General features: G+C 55.4%; 1 protein-coding gene across 9 annotated transcripts in view; it reads right to left on the bottom strand.

Moving 5' to 3' along the window:
* Nucleotides 1-3,076: 3,076 nt before the first annotated feature.
* Nucleotides 3,077-16,767, bottom strand: part of VEGFA (vascular endothelial growth factor A) — a 16,031-nt gene continuing 2,340 nt past the window's right edge. For 2 of the 9 annotated variants that reach the window (XM_007458279.1, XM_007458283.1), the window contains exons 2-7: nucleotides 15,095-15,143; nucleotides 11,722-11,918; nucleotides 10,828-10,904; nucleotides 10,421-10,450; nucleotides 7,249-7,380; nucleotides 3,077-5,026 (exon numbers count right to left, since the gene is read on the bottom strand). In XM_007458279.1, coding sequence (XP_007458341.1) covers nucleotides 5,005-5,026; nucleotides 7,249-7,380; nucleotides 10,421-10,450; nucleotides 10,828-10,904; nucleotides 11,722-11,918; nucleotides 15,095-15,143 — 507 coding nt within the window. In that variant the 3' untranslated portion in view covers nucleotides 3,077-5,004. Of the gene's footprint in view, nucleotides 5,027-7,248; nucleotides 7,381-8,503; nucleotides 8,576-10,420; nucleotides 10,451-10,827; nucleotides 10,905-11,721; nucleotides 11,919-15,094; nucleotides 15,144-16,767 lie in introns of all 9 variants that reach the window. The other 7 variants (XM_007458277.1, XM_007458278.1, XM_007458282.1 and 4 more) reach the window with 7 other exon arrangements.

Here is a 16,767-nt window from a genome sequence, read left to right as displayed (position 1 = left end):
CTTATACAACTGGGGGATGCAGCATGTTCGTTTTATCCTTCTTTTTCTCCAGAGTCTATTTAAAGACTGTTTCTGTCTTCCAAGGCTGCATGTTGCAACCTCTTCCATCTTAGGTTTCAGATCTTCTACTGACGGGCCCAGGCCCTAGAGACATCTCTTGCCTTGCCACACGCTTGGGGAAATATGGATTTCAGCCCTGGGTTTGGCCACCACCACATCCTCCCCCGTCCCACTTTTCTTCTGCCTGTTTGTATTCAGTCTAGACGATTCATTTTTATTTGTTGATGTTCTGCCCTAGCCTGGGGCAACTGTGGTGAGGTGGGGAGAGCACTGGAGTCGGAGTCAGGAAAGCTGGTTTAAATCCTGGCTTTTGGCCATTTACTGGCTGTGAGTCGATTCGGGCAAGTTATTTACCCTCTCTGACCCTCATCTACCAAGTAGAAATAATGAGCCTTGTCTCCAGGGTGGCTAAAAGGAGGAGACAGGGCCTGGCACAGGGGAAGAGGCCTCTCTGTCCCTCATCCCCACCACTGACTCTGAGTTCCCCTCTCCTCACCCAGCCCTGCTCAAGTCCCCACCTGTCAAAAAGCCTGTCTACCCACCACTCCCGCCAGTGCCAGCCATCACCTACCTCCATAGTCTTGGGATAAAACAAACCCTCAGTCACCAGGCTTCAGTTTCAACAATGTCAGTCAGATAACAAATGTTTATTGAGCATGTCCCAGGCACGTTCTAGGAGCTGGAGATACAATGTACAACATTGAACAAAACAGATAAAAATCTCTGCCCTCACATTGCTTGCATTCTAGCAGTGGGGGAAATAAGAGGAGGGGTAAATTTTAAAGCTACACTGTCCAAAACGGTAGGCACCAGCCTCATATGTATACTGCATACTTGACATGTTGCTGCTCCCAATTGAGAAGTTTGATAAAAGCAAAATACACATCAGATTCAAAGACTTAGTACCGAAAAACATAAAATCTCTCATTAAGCATTTTTATATTGATTCGATGTTGGGATGATATTTTAGATATGTTGGAGTTAAGTAAAATATATGATTAAATTAAACGTCACCTGTTTCTTTTTACCTTTTAACATCTGGCTCAGAGAACACTTTAAATTACATACACAGTTCATTCACATGATAGTTCTATTGGACAGACCTGTTCTAGAGTGTGTTAGATGGTGGCATGTGCTATGGGAAAAAAAGAAGGATGGTGAAAAGAGGACCCCGAGTGCAGGGTGTTGATTGTAAATGCAATAGTCAAGCAGCCTTGCTGAGATGGTAACAAAACTTAAAGGTGAGAGAGAGAGCCACGCATGCCACATCTGGGGGAAGAGGACTCTAGGAAGAGAGGACCGCACGTGCAAAGGCCCTGAGGTGGGAGCGCACCCGCGAGGAACAGAGAAGCCGGTGTGGCTGGAGCTGGGTGGTCAAGGTGGGGTCAGAGGTCATTGAGTTGGGGAGATCAAGGCAACACAGATGGTGCAGGGCCTTTTAAGGCCATTGTATGGACTTTGGCTTCTTTCGCCGAATAAAACGGAGTCGGCAGGGTTTTGAGCCAAAAGGTAATATGATTCAGCTCACATTTTAACAGGCTCACTCTGGCTGATGAGAATGCAGGAGAGAGAAGAATCTGGAAGGCCAGTTGGAGGCTCAGGCAAATATCCACTTGGGATGACAAGAGCCCCAACCTCACAGGTCTTGTGGATTGCGTTAACCAGCGGAAGAGCCACAGGTGGAAAGCGCTTGGAAAATGAGCACTTAACTAGAACCAAAGCTGCACGAGGGCAGGAACCTCGCCTCTCTAGTCCCCCCCACCCAGTGTGGCCAGGAGAGGCAGGGGGTGCCCTCCCTGATCAGCCACCGAAGTCACCTCTACCCTCCTCAGGGTGTCTCCCACGGGAGGATTACAACAACCTCCCTGCAGGGGTGCTCCCTGTTTAAAACCCCTCACCTGCTGCTCATCCCCAGGTCATAGGCTCTTGGCACCATGGGTGCGGCAGGCAAGGGCTATTCCTGCCTCTCTCTCCCACCTTCATCCCCTCACCCACTCCCTGTCTGAGTTCTCCCTCCATGCCTTTGCTCACACTGCCCCTTCTGCCTGGGATGTCGGCTTCAACCCTTCCACCCGCCCCTCCATGTTCTGTCTTCTCCTTCACACTCTTTAAGGGGCAGCCTAAAGGTAATATAATGAGCAGACCTCCCAGACTCCACCACCTGCAATCCATCCCCACTCCCAAGCTGGATCAAATGCCCCCATCATAATTTATGTATCTTTCTATTTGTGGATTTATAGTTCTGTGTCTCCTCAGCCACCCTCACCAGATTCTTGAGGGGTGGAATTGTGTCTTATGACAGCATCCCTTGCCCTGGCACGATGGCTGGTGGCCCAATAGATATGGTTTGAAGGAATAAAAGAGGCTAGAGAAGTGGGTTTGGAAGCACTGTTCATAAATGCCAAAGACCCAGACAGCTTCCACCTTCCCCGGGCCTGCAGGAGAGCGGGGCCTACGCAGCAAGGCCGGGCAGGGAGTCCCCTCAGGGGCAAGTGGAACCGTGGGCCCACCTTCCAGAGGCTCAAGGAACTCCAGGACTACTACGTAAAACTAATTTATACCCTGGGGGTACAGGCCCCACACAAGCACCCCCTTCCCATTCCCAGCCTGTTGCAGCCAAGGCTCCAGAGCCAAACCCAGTCCCCTCCTGTCCTCTGGGAAACAAGCTCAGAGACATGGCCAGTTCCTTCCCTGACAAGGGACATTGCCTGGATCACGTGACTCCTGAAGGCAGCTCTACTCATTGCAGGGCCCTTGGCTCCTATCTAAGGAGCTGTCTCTCCCTCCCCCACTTCCACAGATGGCAGAAGATGAACGAGCTCCCCCAGGACGGGCCCAGCCAGAATGGAAAGACTCTGGCCCCCGGCACAATGAGGTGGGTCACCCCGTATCCTACACACTTGGAACCCCTTTCCCAGACCTCAGGCAAATGCCGTGTTTCCCATGGGAGGAGGGAAAGGGGGCAGGAGGAAGTCTGGAACAAAGATTCAATGGAGAAGGAGAAACCAGGAGGAGCTTTGAGATCAGAATTAAATTCTTTAATACAAAATGCTTTTTTTTTAAGATATATCTGTATTTCTTTGTTGTTGTTTAAAAATAAATATGTACTACGGAATATCTCGAAAAACTGCACTAGAGACAAAGATGTGATGTTAATATCTTTTTCCCCCACAATTATTACGGATAAACAGTAGCACCAATAAATAAATGATAACAAATATTAAAATTAAAAAAGGAGAGAGATTTAGTATGTAGAATTCTCTATTTTTTCTTGTTTTGTTTTTACATATAAAAAACAGAATAGCAACGTCTATCAGAATCATATATACATAAACATATATATATATATATATTATATATATATACACAAACACAAGTTGCCAAATATATATATAGTATGTAGATGTATATTGAAACCTTATTTCAAAGGAATGTGTGGTGGGGAGCCAAGGGAAAGGGGAGGGCAGAACTGAGTGTTAGCAAAATTAAATATCTGTTCAGGACAAGCTGGTGACTGTCACCGATCAGAGCAAGAGAGATTGGAAACAGGAATTTTATACACAAAGACCAGTACAAATAAGAGAGAGCGAGACAGCAAGAGATGGATCTCATAAATAGTTGAAATTAAATATTAACCAAGAATACTGAAAAAAACCCTACTCTTTAATTAAATTAACTGTTTTAATTTCTAATTAAAAGGGCATATTAAATAAGTACCATATATAAAACACTTCTCTTTTCTCTGCCTCCAGGGTGGGCACGGGGACCCTGCCCTGTCTCTCTATGCCGCAGGAAGGGTCGGGTTGGGGGATGGAGGTGGGTTAACCACTCACACACACATAGCCAGGTCTCCTGGGGGGACAGAACTAGTGGTTTCAATGGTCTGAGGACATCGGGCCCTCCTGGGCTGCGCCCCGGGAAGCGAAGCTGGGAGAGGGCCAAGGCAGGAGGCCCTTCCCTCGGAGGACGAGCTGCCACTGGGCGGCCCTTCCTCCACCAACGTCTCTCTTCTCTTCGCCAAGGCATGTCAGTGGCCTCCTGGGCATCTCGGAAGAGGGTGAGAGGAGGTGAAGGCTGCCCAGACTCCTGAATCTTCCAGGCAGTGCCCCTGGGGGCAAGATGCCCGTGCAGCACGTGGAGGGGTTCTCCAAAGCACAGCAGTGTCCCGAGGCTCCCCCAAACTCCTGGTCAGAGCCAGCGTCCTCGTGCCCTGTACCTGTTGCCTGTCTTTCTGTCCATTTGACTCGGGATAGGGGCTCGGGGGCCAGGGCTGGGTTTGTCGGTGTTTTTTCCAAAAGCAGGCAAAACTTGCCCCCGTGCCCTGGCCTTGCGCGTTCCCAGGCAGGTGAGGGGACCCCGGCTTCCCTAAGAGGGATAAAAAGATGATGCCAGAGCCTCTCCTTCCATCCTCTTCCCTGTCAGGATCTGGGTGGGGGCATTCTCCTCCCAACTCAAGTCCACAGCAGTCAAATACATCCAGTGAAGACACCAATAACATTAGCAATGTTAATTTAAGAAAAAGAATATATATATTTTATATATATATATAAAATATATATATTTATTTTTATATATTTTATATATATATATAAACGTATGTATGTGGGTGGGTGTGTCTACAGGAATCCCAGAAATAAAACTCTCTAATCTTCCGGGCTCGGCGATTTAGCAGCAGCAAGAGAAATAAAATGGCGATCCAATTCCAAGAGGGACCGTGCTGGGTCACCCGCCCGGGAATGCTTCTGCCGGAGTCTTGTGCTCCGGACCCAAAGTGCTCTGCGCACAGCCTCCTCTTCCTTCATGTCAGGTTTCTGGATTCAGGTCTGTTCTGTTGATGGTGGTGGTGGTGCGGGGGCAGCGGCTATGGGTCATTCTGTGTCAGTCTTTCCTGGTGAGACGTCTCGCTCCCGAAACCCTGAGGGAGGCTTCTTCCTCCCACCGAGCTCACCGCCTTGGCTTGTCACATCTGCAGAGAACGGGAAACAGAGGCTGGGGGTTAGGGCCAGGGGAGGAGCCCCGGTGGGGAGGCTGCAGCCTCCCCTTCCTGCAGCCCGAGGCCAGCAGGGGAGAGGACAGAGAAAGCGCAGTCCTGCCTCTGGGAGAGCGGCAGCTACGTCCAGGGCTCCCAGTCTGCCCTCTGGAGTTTACAATCTAGTTGAGACAAGACAAAGACAGAATGACATCTCATCACAAGCAACAAATGAACACGTCCCAAAGAACAGTCCCTAGTTGACATTTAAGAGCTGATAGGTGAGCAAAGTTGGACCAAGTTAATCAGCAAAGCCTCCCTGCAGAAGGAGATGTTTCAGTGCAGTCCCTATGGTGCTGGTCTGGGGGAACGAGTTGGGAGAGCAAAGGATAGGGCCTGTGCAGAGGCCAAGCAGGCCAGGAAGCTGGGGAAGTGAGGCTCCCAAGAGAGCCGGAGCCAGCAGGGCTTGGGGCCCTGGGAAGGTGAGAGACACACCTCCCCTCGCCATGCCCACCGTCCTGGCCTCAGCTGCAGGCCCCAGGTAACAGGCTGCCTTAACTTTCCAATATGCTATTTAACTTAGGGTCGGGGAGGCAGAGGGGACTCCTAGAACTTTCCCATCACGCCCCTGCACCTGGGCTGCTCGCCTTTTACCCTCCCCACTTGAAGAGAGGTCAGAGCAGGCCCTGCCCTTCTGAGAGCCTAGGAATGGGGATCCTAAGCCTCCTATTTGAGGACTGAAACTCCCCCATACAGCCAGGTGAGAGGATGGGTTCGGGTAACTTCAGTTAGCCCCCAGGTCACTGCAGACATCCCCCTATCCCATCTCTGCAGAATGATCACCGTGGTAACCCTAAAATGGCAAATCCCTTATCTTCTCGGAGGTCCCTGGGAGATGTGGAGACCCCTCAACCAGCCCTGAGGTGAGGCAGAGCCCCCACCCCAGCACTAGTGTACACTTCCTGCCTTCACGTACCGCCAAGACAGACAGAACCCACAGTAACACCCCCAGGGCCTGGTCCCCAGCCTCCCTGACACTCACAAGCCACAGGAACACGGGAGACAGGGGAGAGAGCTACACTCCAAGGACCCTGTTAACCAATGAGGCATCTGGACTAGCCGGGGGCACCCTGGCCCTGCCCGGGAATCCCCATAAAAGCCTCTCCTTCCTGGGTGAAGCTTACGGTGGCCCAGAGGGCTCCCTGCCTTTGAGCACAGGCCAGACGAGTATAAACACCAGTGAGGCATCAAAAGATTGCCAGCCACCTGTCACGGCCCCGTGCTCTTGCCCTCACCCCTGAACTCGGTCATGTATTCACTCACGCACTTGACACTTCCTTGGTCCCTGGTGTGAACAAGGGACAGAGGCACAGATGCCTGGGGTGGGGGTGGGGGGTCACACAGATGAATAAAACCTAGGCCCAGGTGTGAGGAGCTCACAGCCTAATATTAGGAGAATGGGTGTGGCTCCCTCCCTCCACCCATCCTAGGGGCATTTGGAAATAGGTCGGCTGTTTGGGGTTGTCACCGTGATGACTGGAGTATTAAGGTATCTAGCGTCCCCTGATGTTAAATCTCCTATCTGCCCTAAACCAACAGGCAGAGCCCACACCCTCCAGGACCCCAGTCTGAGGATGAACTCAAGCCCTGTCCCGAAGGAGAGACACTGAGGGGATGAGAAACCCAGCGGTGCAGACCTCAGAGGCGGTGGCGAGGCCCCCAAGTATTTGCGCTTTGTAGAGGCGCATCCCCCCACGCCGGGAAGGGCCCTCCCTATTAGCAGCAGAGGTAGGAATCACGACGTCAGAACCAACAGCCACTACGAGCAGGACCACAGGACACAACACTCAGCCTGCGTCCACACCACCACAGGAAGCCACACTGGCCTGCCCACTCACGCAACCAGGGCAAGCTCTGAACTGGCCCTGGCGGGCCGGCCAGCACCCGCTGCCCAGCGCAGGGGCCCCGCGAGCAGAGAAGGCGGCAGTCACCAGGCAAGCAGCTAGAAGCTGAGCAAGCAGCTGGCCCCTTTCAGGTGCGCGTTCGCTCGCTCTCGCTCTCTCTCTCTCTCTCTCTTCTCTCTCTCTTCTCTTCTCTTCTCTCTCTCTCTCTCTCTCTCTCTCTCTCTCTCTCTCTCTCTCTCTCTCTCTCTCTCTCTCTCTCTCTCCCCATCTCTGTGCAAAGCCCCTCTCTGACTTGCTCGCCCTCTGGGAACCAACCTGCAAGTACGTTCGTTTAACTCAAGCTGCCTCGCCTTGCAACGCGAGTCTGTGTTTTTGCAGGAACATTTACACGTCTGCGGATCTTGTACAAACAAATGCTTTCTCCGCTCTGAGCAAGGCCCACAGGGACTGCAAAAGGCAAAAGGAAAGACATCTAAGCTAGAGCGTCAGCAGAGAGAGAGAAAAAAAATCCATGCAACACCCCCTACCACGTCAGCAGCTGCACCCCACCCAGCTCACGGGCCCCACACCCTTCCACGCCCTGGAAGGGTCCGACGCCACAGCAGAAGACGAGAGAGCGGCAGAAAGAGGCAGCACTGGCTAGGAAGCCTGCCCGCAGGAAGAGGCGGACGCACACGGGCAGAATGCAAGGACAGGGGTGCTGTAAGGGGCAGCGCTGTCCCACGGGCACAAGTGCAAGTCTCGGGCCACAGGGCCCCAACGGCTACCACCCCCGAAAAAGCACACCTTCACTCTCCACCTGCTGGGAACGGCAATCGGGGCCACCTCCTCCCTGGGTGAAGGCTCATGCTCAGGCCCCTCCACCAAAGGGGGGCTGAAGCAGGGAGTGACGGCAGGCTAGGCCCAGAGGCAGGGTCCACAGGCCAGGCCACTGGTGGCCAAAGGGTCCCCGACAGCCTCAAACCCAGAGGAAGAGGCCACCCTACGGGAGGGCTTCTGTGGGTGCCATGGGTTGGGCTGGAATAGGGGGCTCTCCTGCAGAGGCCCCAAGTCCACAAGGAGGGGCCACAGTGGTGTTTGACACCACATCCTCCTTCAGCCAACAACGAGCTGCCTCACCTCACCCACGCCCCTTCCTCACGCCACGTCTGCCCTCCCCGCCCCCACCCCCCAGCTTCCAGAGAAGTGCGGAAGCCTAGAGCAGTGGAAACCAGTTGGGTGAGCAGGCATCAGCGCCCGGCACCCGTGCCAACATGGGCCCGCCACCAGTGCCCAGTGGGTGAGGGAAAGGCGGTGGGTGCCCAGCCAAGCCAGAGGCCCCTCCCTGAATCCTCCAGGCCCCCTCCGCCCACCCGCCCACCCCCAACCCTGGACCAGCAATGCCACCACCACATCTACCCATCGGTGCCAATTAGTGGAGTGAGAGTGAGAGAGAGTCACTAGGGAAGAGGGAGGACAGGAGCCAGGGAAGGGGAGCAGGATGGAGGCAGGGTTCCAGGGTCCTGCAGGCGGGAGTTTGATTGGGGGCTGGGGAGGCTCCAGGAAACGAGACAGCGGTGGCACCACGTACGCGCTCCAGGATTTATACCGGGATTTCTTGCGCTTTCTTTTTTGCCCCTTTCCCTTTCCTCGAACTGATTTTCTGGAAAATAAAAAAACAGAGACAGACAGAGAGAAAGCAAGGGGGTAGGGGAGAGGAAAGGAAGCAGTGAGGAGGGCAGGACACAGGACACACTCCGAGGCACGAGGAAGAGCTTGCGCACGTGCACACACGCGGGATGGGCCAGGGCAGCAGGCACCCAATGGCGCCTTCTCACTTCACCCTCGGGCGGGGCGGGGGGCGGCAAACCCAGCTCCTAGCAAGGCTGTGTATGTGGCGGGGGGAGCAGAGGCTGGGTGGGGGGCACTGGACCCACAGGCCTCCACGCTCATGGTGTCTCCTGGTCCCAGGCAGGAGGCAAAGCCTAGGGGGCAGGCTCTCTGCCCAGCATCCCTGAACAAGTCTGACCCTGAAGGTCAGGGGCCATAAGAGGTAGGCCAGAGTTTGGGGAGACGGTCAGAGACCTGACTCGATGGGGGGCGAGGGAAGGGGGTGCAGGCTATACTCCAGGCACCTTCTGCCTTCATTTCCAAGTACCAGAGCGAGGGTTCCCTCCAGGGGCCCTGCCTCTGTGAACCCCAGTGTAGGGGAGCAGCTATCTTGGGAGCTGGCGCAAAACCAAGGGTGGCACATGAAAGGCCCCCCCCAGCCGGGCCATAACCTGGGCTGAGAGGCGGGGCCCCAGGCAGGCGGCAGGGTGGGGTGGGAGTTAGGAAGGCGTGGGGAGGGGGGCCTGGGCGGCATTTGGCGAAGCGTCCTCTCCCCAGCCTGGCAAAGCCTGCTACACCATCTCACCAGACTCTCTTTGGAGACCAGGCGAAACCCCGCTCTCCCTGTGGGCAAGGCAGGCGTTTGGGGAACAGGCAAGGGCGGCAAGCGGAAGCCTGTCCCCCTCAAGGGAACCCGCCCTCTCCACACCTGCCCGGCCCCGGAGAATATGCCCCTCAGGATGGCTGCCACATGGGACAAATGAAGGGGAAGGGATGGAGGAGAGGGGCAAGTCTGCTCCCTCTCGGGAGAAAGTTCCGGAGGAAGGAAGGTCTTCATTCACACGCGCACAGACACACTCTCTCTCTGAGCCTCCTGTCCCCAATCACTGCTCAGCAATCCTGAAGTTGGGGACTTAGGGAAGAGGCAAGGGGTTGAGGCCTAGGGGGCTTCAATGTCACCAGAGCATTGGGGGCAGACAGGATGATGGGTGGGGGAAGGGCAGAGGTGCTCTCTCTCAGTCTCTTCCCCTGCAGGCTCTCTCCCATGCCAGCCGCTCGCCCTGTCTTGAAGGATCACCGCTGCCAGACCTCACCCCCCGGCTCTATCCTGACCTGACCCTCCACACTGAGCAACTGAAAGCCTCAGGAAACGGCCAACATTCACCTCTTTCCCCCTGGCCAAGGGGGCTGAGCGTCTCTGGCCTGCCTCACTCCCGCAGGAGGGCATGCACCAAGAAAACACCCCAGCTGGCCCCAAATCCAACTGCACCACCACTGCAGCCACCAACGAGGCCATTTCCTCTAACACACAAAAGCTGGCCTCTCTGCCACCCACTCCCTCTCCCTGCCACGGGTGACAGGAGGCTAGAGCAGACCCGGGAGCCAGCATCCACAACAGCCCCCGACACACCAAGACCGCAAGTCCTGGCCAGGAATGGCCCAGAGATGCATCGTCTCTTCCAAAGGAAGTTCCAGGCACCAGGCTGAGTTTTGTCAGTTGTTCTAGAGCCATAATCCTGGAGTTTGCTCCATCCCATTGCTGCCACCACAAGTCCCCATGAAACCAACTCTCAGACCCAGTGAAGCCATCAGACCCCCCTGAGAGAGGAAGCCAAGAGCCCTAAACCAAGACAACCAGCCAAGTAGAGGGAGAAGAGGGAAAGTCATGGCCACTTACTTTTCTTGCCTTGCTCTATCTTTCTTTGGTCTGCAGTGGGTAGAGAAAGAGAAAAGAACAAAACAGAGAGGAGTTCAGATGGTGATGGTAACGAGAATAATAATAATAATAATAATAAAAACTTAACGTATTATTTATGATACATCAGTACAGTTTTAAACTCTTGACATATAATGACTCATTTAATCCTTATAACAACGCTAGGCAGTGCATACTATTATTGTGCCCATTTTACAGATGTGGAAACCGAGGCACATTGAAGTAATATCGAAATGCCCACAGTTACACAGTTGGAAGGTGGAAATGGGCTAACAAGTGGAACGTACCTAACCCTGGCCTAGAGTGGGCCCCCTGAATTCGTTCAGCAGCCATTCACTGAACAAATGACTCCGTGACTCCATCCTTACCTGCATTCACATTTGTTGTGCTGTAGGAAGCTCATCTCTCCTATGTGCTGGCCTTGGTGAGGTTTGATCCGCATAATCTGGAGGGAAAGGAAGCAGATCACAGCGGTTAGTGACCCAGCCAGCCATACCCAGGTGGGAGACCCCATGGCTCCTGCCACTCAGCACCCAGGGGTTCTACAGAGCAGGGAAGGGTGGTGGAAGTACAGGGGGACCAGGGGCTCTACCAGAAAGAGCCTCAGGCCCACCCCAACTCCCCCCGCCCCGCTGACCTCGAGGAGCCCCTGCTTCTCTTGAGGGCAGACGTGGCTGCAGGGTTGGCCAGGCTGGGAATTTGGGTCCTGGGTTCTTGCCACTCCCCATCCCTCCCCTCCTCTTATCCCCTCCAGGCCTCACCCTACCCCCAGTAACTACCCAAGAGCCACCCACCCCTCCCTGGGGTCTCAGAGTTCCCTCCAGCCCCATCCAGGCTGAGATGGGCCCCATCACCAGGCAGTACCAAACGACTGGCTTTTTAAACTCTCCACAGACCAGGCTCATCCAGCTTCCCAAACAGAGCCCCCAGGGAGGGAGGGCTCTCTCCCTCCTAGAGAGGAAGGGAGGGGCTCCTGTCACAGGTGTCAGCCCCCTCCTGAGCTCAGGGGACAGAGGTCAGGGAGGAGGAGGAGGTGGTCAGGACTTGCTGGAAACCTGGGCTCAGAAATGCAAGCATCTTTTTCTCCAAAGAGGGTAAGACCTCCACATCTCCCCTTGACTGACTCAGGGGCGAGAGGTAGGCAAGGCAAGCTTGGCTCCTCCCTTCGAGAGCTGCCCAGGAGAGGGCCGGGGACCACCTGTTGGCAAAGCCTAATGCCCCCACCCCACGCAGCCCCTCCCCCGCTCCCCGCAGGTGCCCACCTGCATGGTGATGTTGAACTCTTCGGTGGGCACACACTCCAGACCCTCGTCATTGCAGCAGCCCCCACACCGCATCAGGGGCACACAGGACGGCTTGAAGATGTACTCAATCTCATCGGGGTACTCCTGGAAGATGTCCACCAGGGTCTCAATTGGACGGCAGTAGCTGCGCTGGTAGACGTCCATGAACTTCACCACTGCATGGCAGGGGGTGACACATGAGCCCAGCAGGTCACGTTAGAGGCGGCCAGCCCTTCTCTCCACCCAGCTCTGTAAGGCCGCTCTTTTCTGTGAGAGGTACCCACGACAGTCCTTCTAAAAATCTAACTTAAGGCTCTTGGCTGTGGCTGAAGTCCTTTCCTAGCTTTCCACCACCAACGCTGATAAAGGCCTGTTTTTATTCCAAAGATCACATGGCACTGTCAGGTTCTAAGGGAGTCAGCCTGCACATCTGATCCCCTTGCCTCGCCATGACAGCCAAGCCAATCCCTAGGTCAACCGTGATGCCAGAGGACAGTCTGAGTATGAGTATACCTGTTAGGGGTCTCTAAGCTTCCCGTGAAAGGAAGAGCAGCCAGCTTGGCAAACCCGCTCTCCATTTCCCTCCAACTCCCCACAGCAACTGCCATACCATTAACCGACAACCACTTACTGAGCACTTCTTATGTGCTGGGCACTGTGTACAGGAGTCCATAGATGTCACCCCAAACAATTCTTCCCCCCATGGTATCTGAGGTTCTAGTAGGACCCCCCATTTTACAAATGGGGAACTAGAGGCTTACAGAGGCTGAGTAACTGGCCTCAAGGCCACACTGCCAGTCAGTAACAGAGTTAAAGTCAACTCTGACATCAAAGCCTTCCCAAGCCAACATCCTGTGAAACAGAGGGGAAGCATCAGGGGGCACTTTGCCACCTGCCAGACCCCCTCCCCAGACTCGGGCTGAGGAGGTGGTGGGCATTGGCACAGGGGTTGGGTCTGCCTGGAAACAGCAGGTGGCTATGGGCGGGAACACTGTGCTGGCCCTGCCAGCCACCGATAACCCCACCCAGGAGGGCAAACTGCTTGCATCATGGAAAAAACGGTGCCGCCACTGCAGTCACGGAGCATTTCTAGAAGCTGATCTGGAGGGAGACCAGGGTAAAGACAACTTCCCAGGCTGGCCGTGGAGCCTGGGGTGCACCGGAGCATGAAGGGGTAATTCTGGGCCACAGAGGTAGGGCCCCTGAGAATAAATAAAGTCAGGACTCTGAATGACTACTCCAAATTGTGGCCTGGCCTGCCACTCCCCATCACCCCTCCACCACCACCACAGAGCAATCCTGTCCCTGAAATGAGTTTCCCCTGAATAGAAGGGAAGAACCAACACCTAGCCAGCGAGGAAGCCTGGGCTCTGGCCAGGACTTGGTGTGACCTTGGGACAGTTCCTCCCTCTCTAGGCCTCAGACTCTGCACATCTGTGTAAGTGGGTTGGGCTGATCTCTAAAGACACTGAAACAGAGGTTGAAGCATAGGGTTCTGCCTTCCATCTCCAGCCCTAAGAACAAGCGCCCTTTTCTCAGCCCAGGTGACACAAGGTTAGAACCCCACCAAGACATCTGAAGGGCATTCCCCCAGCTGCCTCTTCCCAGAGGCCATAGCTGAGCCTCTCCTCACTCCTCCCTCCAGGGGGGTGAAGGAAGATGAGCCTGGGTGATGGGGAGGGGGGTATATATAGTGGATTAGGGAGAATGTGAGGAGCTGAGGGGAAGTGGGGAGGCTGTACGTGTGAAAACAGGAAGGGGGCTCCCAAGCCAGTCCTTGGCCTTGCCTGAGGTCTCTGCTTCCCCATCCAGACAATGGGCACAGAATTCCCCACCGCTACAAGGGTTAGGATCAAGCGTCATCAAAAAGGGTATAAACAAGACCAGGGATCTGAAAAAGTCCTTTTGTAAATAAGCCAAGTCTCTATTGAAGAAGACGACTAATCAAGAATTCTTGCCCTGACACTTCGTCCTGGCTGGGGATAGAGGTGGCCAAGCCTTCAGGGCCACAAGGACAGGACGGCAGAACAGTCTGGCCTGGGTCATGGCAGTTGGTAGCTGACGGTAAAAAGATCCAGGGTGGGAATACCTTGGAAAAGCTCCCTGCAATCCTCAAGGCCCACAGGAGGTAGAGGGGGGGTGACTTCACCGCACCCTTCACACCCCAGCCAATACCTCCAAGGAAAGCTGTCCTGCTTTTGCTCAGGCGTGGGCGCACATACACTCCAACTTCAGGCTTCGTGGTTTTCCTTATTTCTCTAATAAGACAACCTTTATCCCAGCAAACAAAGACCATTTGTCTTGCCTCTCCCAGACCTCAGAGAGAGACCAGTGGAGGCTGAGGCAGGGTGGGTGCACCCTGGGAGCGGAGGCCTGTCAGTGGCACAGGTGGGGAAGCCAGGCCCTGCCTGGGTCAAGGAAAGGGCTCCTGAGTGAGGAAAGAGGCAGAACTGGCCAGGCATCACCACCAGCCCTGGGAGTACAAACACTGCCCCTGGCCACCATCCGGGCCACTGGATTTGGGTCAGGGAAACTCGCCTGGAGGAAGACCCCAGGGCCGTCCCTTCTCAGAGGTGGGGAGCTGGGGGAGTGGCACATCGGGCTGGAGCAGAGGCCACATTCAGTAGTGGGGAGAGCCAGGGCATCCCTAGAGAAATGGGAGGATCTGTACTCCAAACCGCGGCAAACAAAAGGCAGGCAGACTCAGGCTGGGCAGAGGGGCGGGGCTCCTGGGAGCTACAGCCAGCCCTCTGCTGGACCAAGAGGGAAGTTCACAAGCACCCAAACCTACTCCCCAGGAGGGCAGGGGGAGGCTGTAGGGCTTTCTCTCTCCACCCCCAAAGGAATGCCAAGTGGGGGGAGGGAGTTCCATGAGCCTGGGCCCTCTGCACCTCCAGCTCATACACAGCCAGCAATCTAGACAGCAGGGGTCACAGCCTCTGCCACACAGACCCCACAGGCGGAATCTGGCTGGGTATCCATCCTCCCCTGGGAGCAGGGGCAACAAGGGACACCTCCCCTGACACCTGGGATCCTTGAACACTATTTGTCTTCCTGGTCTGTGCTCGCAACTCCCTCTCCAAATAAAATCTTACTGGAAAGAGCAGAAGAAAAAGACCACAAGTCCTATTTCTAGCCGGGGTCTGAGTAGTACAGACAGAGTCCTCCAGGATGGAAGGGTTAATCTCCCGGAGCTCACCTTTTCCTTTCTAGATCCCCAGATTCCTGTGCCCCTTCCCCACCCAAACCCCAACAGACCTGAGAAGGAACTGGGCCTTCCCACCCATCCCCTGGGGGATCAAGGGACACCCCCCCCATCCATGTGCAGGGGTGGGCGTGGGGGGGGACTTACCTTCGTGAGGTTTCTGCTCTCCTTCTGCCATGGGTGCAGCCTGGGACCACTGAAGACAAAACAAAGAACGAAGAATGGGCATGGGCAGAAGCAGGGATGCACAGACCCAGCCACCCCGCCCCTGCTCCCTCCTTAAGTCCCTCCCAACCCGCAGCCTCTGGCTTCTCCAGGGCTTCTGAATGGAGCAGGGCACCTCCGGGGGCTCTCCACAGCACAAAGCACCACCCCTGGACTGCCCCAGTTCTGAAGCCAAGGAAGATAAAGACTGACCAGATATTGGGTTGGGGGGGGGGGGCCTCAAAACACAGTAGGAAAACACCAGAATGCTGTGCTGCCCAGGTCCCTGCCCCTCCCCCACATTTCCCTTCCCCAGCCCCCACTGGCTCCTTGCTGAGCTAAAAGATGTGAAGTCTCTCAGCCCCCCTGACTCCCTGGTCCCAAGCCACGGGTAAGTATTAAGGTCAAACAGGAGGACAAATTTGGACTGGGGCAGGAAGGAAGGACTGGGGGCGAGAAAAACAACATGGTGACCTTCTCCTGCTGACATAACAAATACCAGGGTGCGCTGTTGCTGGGGGGGGGGCGGTACAGAGGACCGAAGGGCACCAAGCACCCTCCCCCATCCAAACTCTTCTATCCTCAGGAATACTTAGCAAAGCCACAGGTTGCCTAGAGGGTAAAACATGGGAGGGAACCCTGGGGGAGGGGAGGGCCCCATTTTTCCCTGCGCACCCATCTCCCTAGAGCCTGAATTTATCTCCAAAGCCCCGAGCCTCGGGCTCCCACCCTGTTCCCTGGTTTCTTCTCCCTCCCAGACTGAGGGGGGTCCCAAGTCCCTCTCACTTGCTGGACACCTTCCTCAAAGGCAACCAGGAAAGCTTTTTATGCCTTAGCACTGCCCAACCCCTAGAGGGCCCCCTGCACTACCTAGGCCTGAGGCCTCTCATCCCTCCCCACCCCCACCAGATCATTCCTCCCCTCCCCAGAAGCTGTGAAGGTCAACTAGCCCAACCAAGTGGACCTGACAGCACCCCGCAGGCAAAGCCTTCTCCCAGCCCTTCCAGAGGGTCTCCAGTTGTCACCAACTGCCCACCCCACCTGCCCCTCTTTTGGGGCAGATCCCGAGCAGCAGAGCTGCGCTCTAGCCCGCAAAACTGCAGACTCCGCAGAGACTCTGTCTGTCTGCCTGTCTCTCTCCTTCCCACACCCCCCAATACACCCCAGACCCCCAGCCTTGCCTCCAGGGCCAAGGTCAGATAACAGTTTCCAGGATCCCAGCTGGAGCCTCCCCCTACAGTTCCCTCAGGGACCCCCCTGGAGTCTCTGCCTCAGCCCCTCACCCATCTCCATGGCACCCCCTGGCTTCCCTCTGCCAACATTCTGTCTATGCCCTCCACTCCTCCTGGGCCCCAAAGAGCAAAGGGGTCAGAAACTTCATACCCCCTCCAAGTCCAGGGGGCACTGGGAGGGGCAGTTGTGGGCGGGGAGGGGCCAGGTGCCCTTCTCTGGGGGCCTCTGAAGGTCACACTGTGGCCAGGCGGCCTCTCCTCCCCCTCCCCCCCCCCTTGGAGGCCTCGAGCCAAGGCCTTTGTGCCAGGGTCTGAGGAACTCCGGATGGCAGCAGGGACCCCAGCCCATTTTCTTCCTTCTGCCACTCTCTAAGGGGATTCTGT

This window comes from Lipotes vexillifer, unplaced genomic scaffold, assembly GCF_000442215.2.
Source record: "Lipotes vexillifer unplaced genomic scaffold, Lipotes_vexillifer_v1.1 scaffold4, whole genome shotgun sequence".
NCBI lineage: Eukaryota > Metazoa > Chordata > Mammalia > Artiodactyla > Lipotidae > Lipotes > Lipotes vexillifer.
The sequence above is the reverse complement of the archived record's forward strand: the minus strand, read 5'-3'. Positions and strand labels throughout refer to the sequence as shown.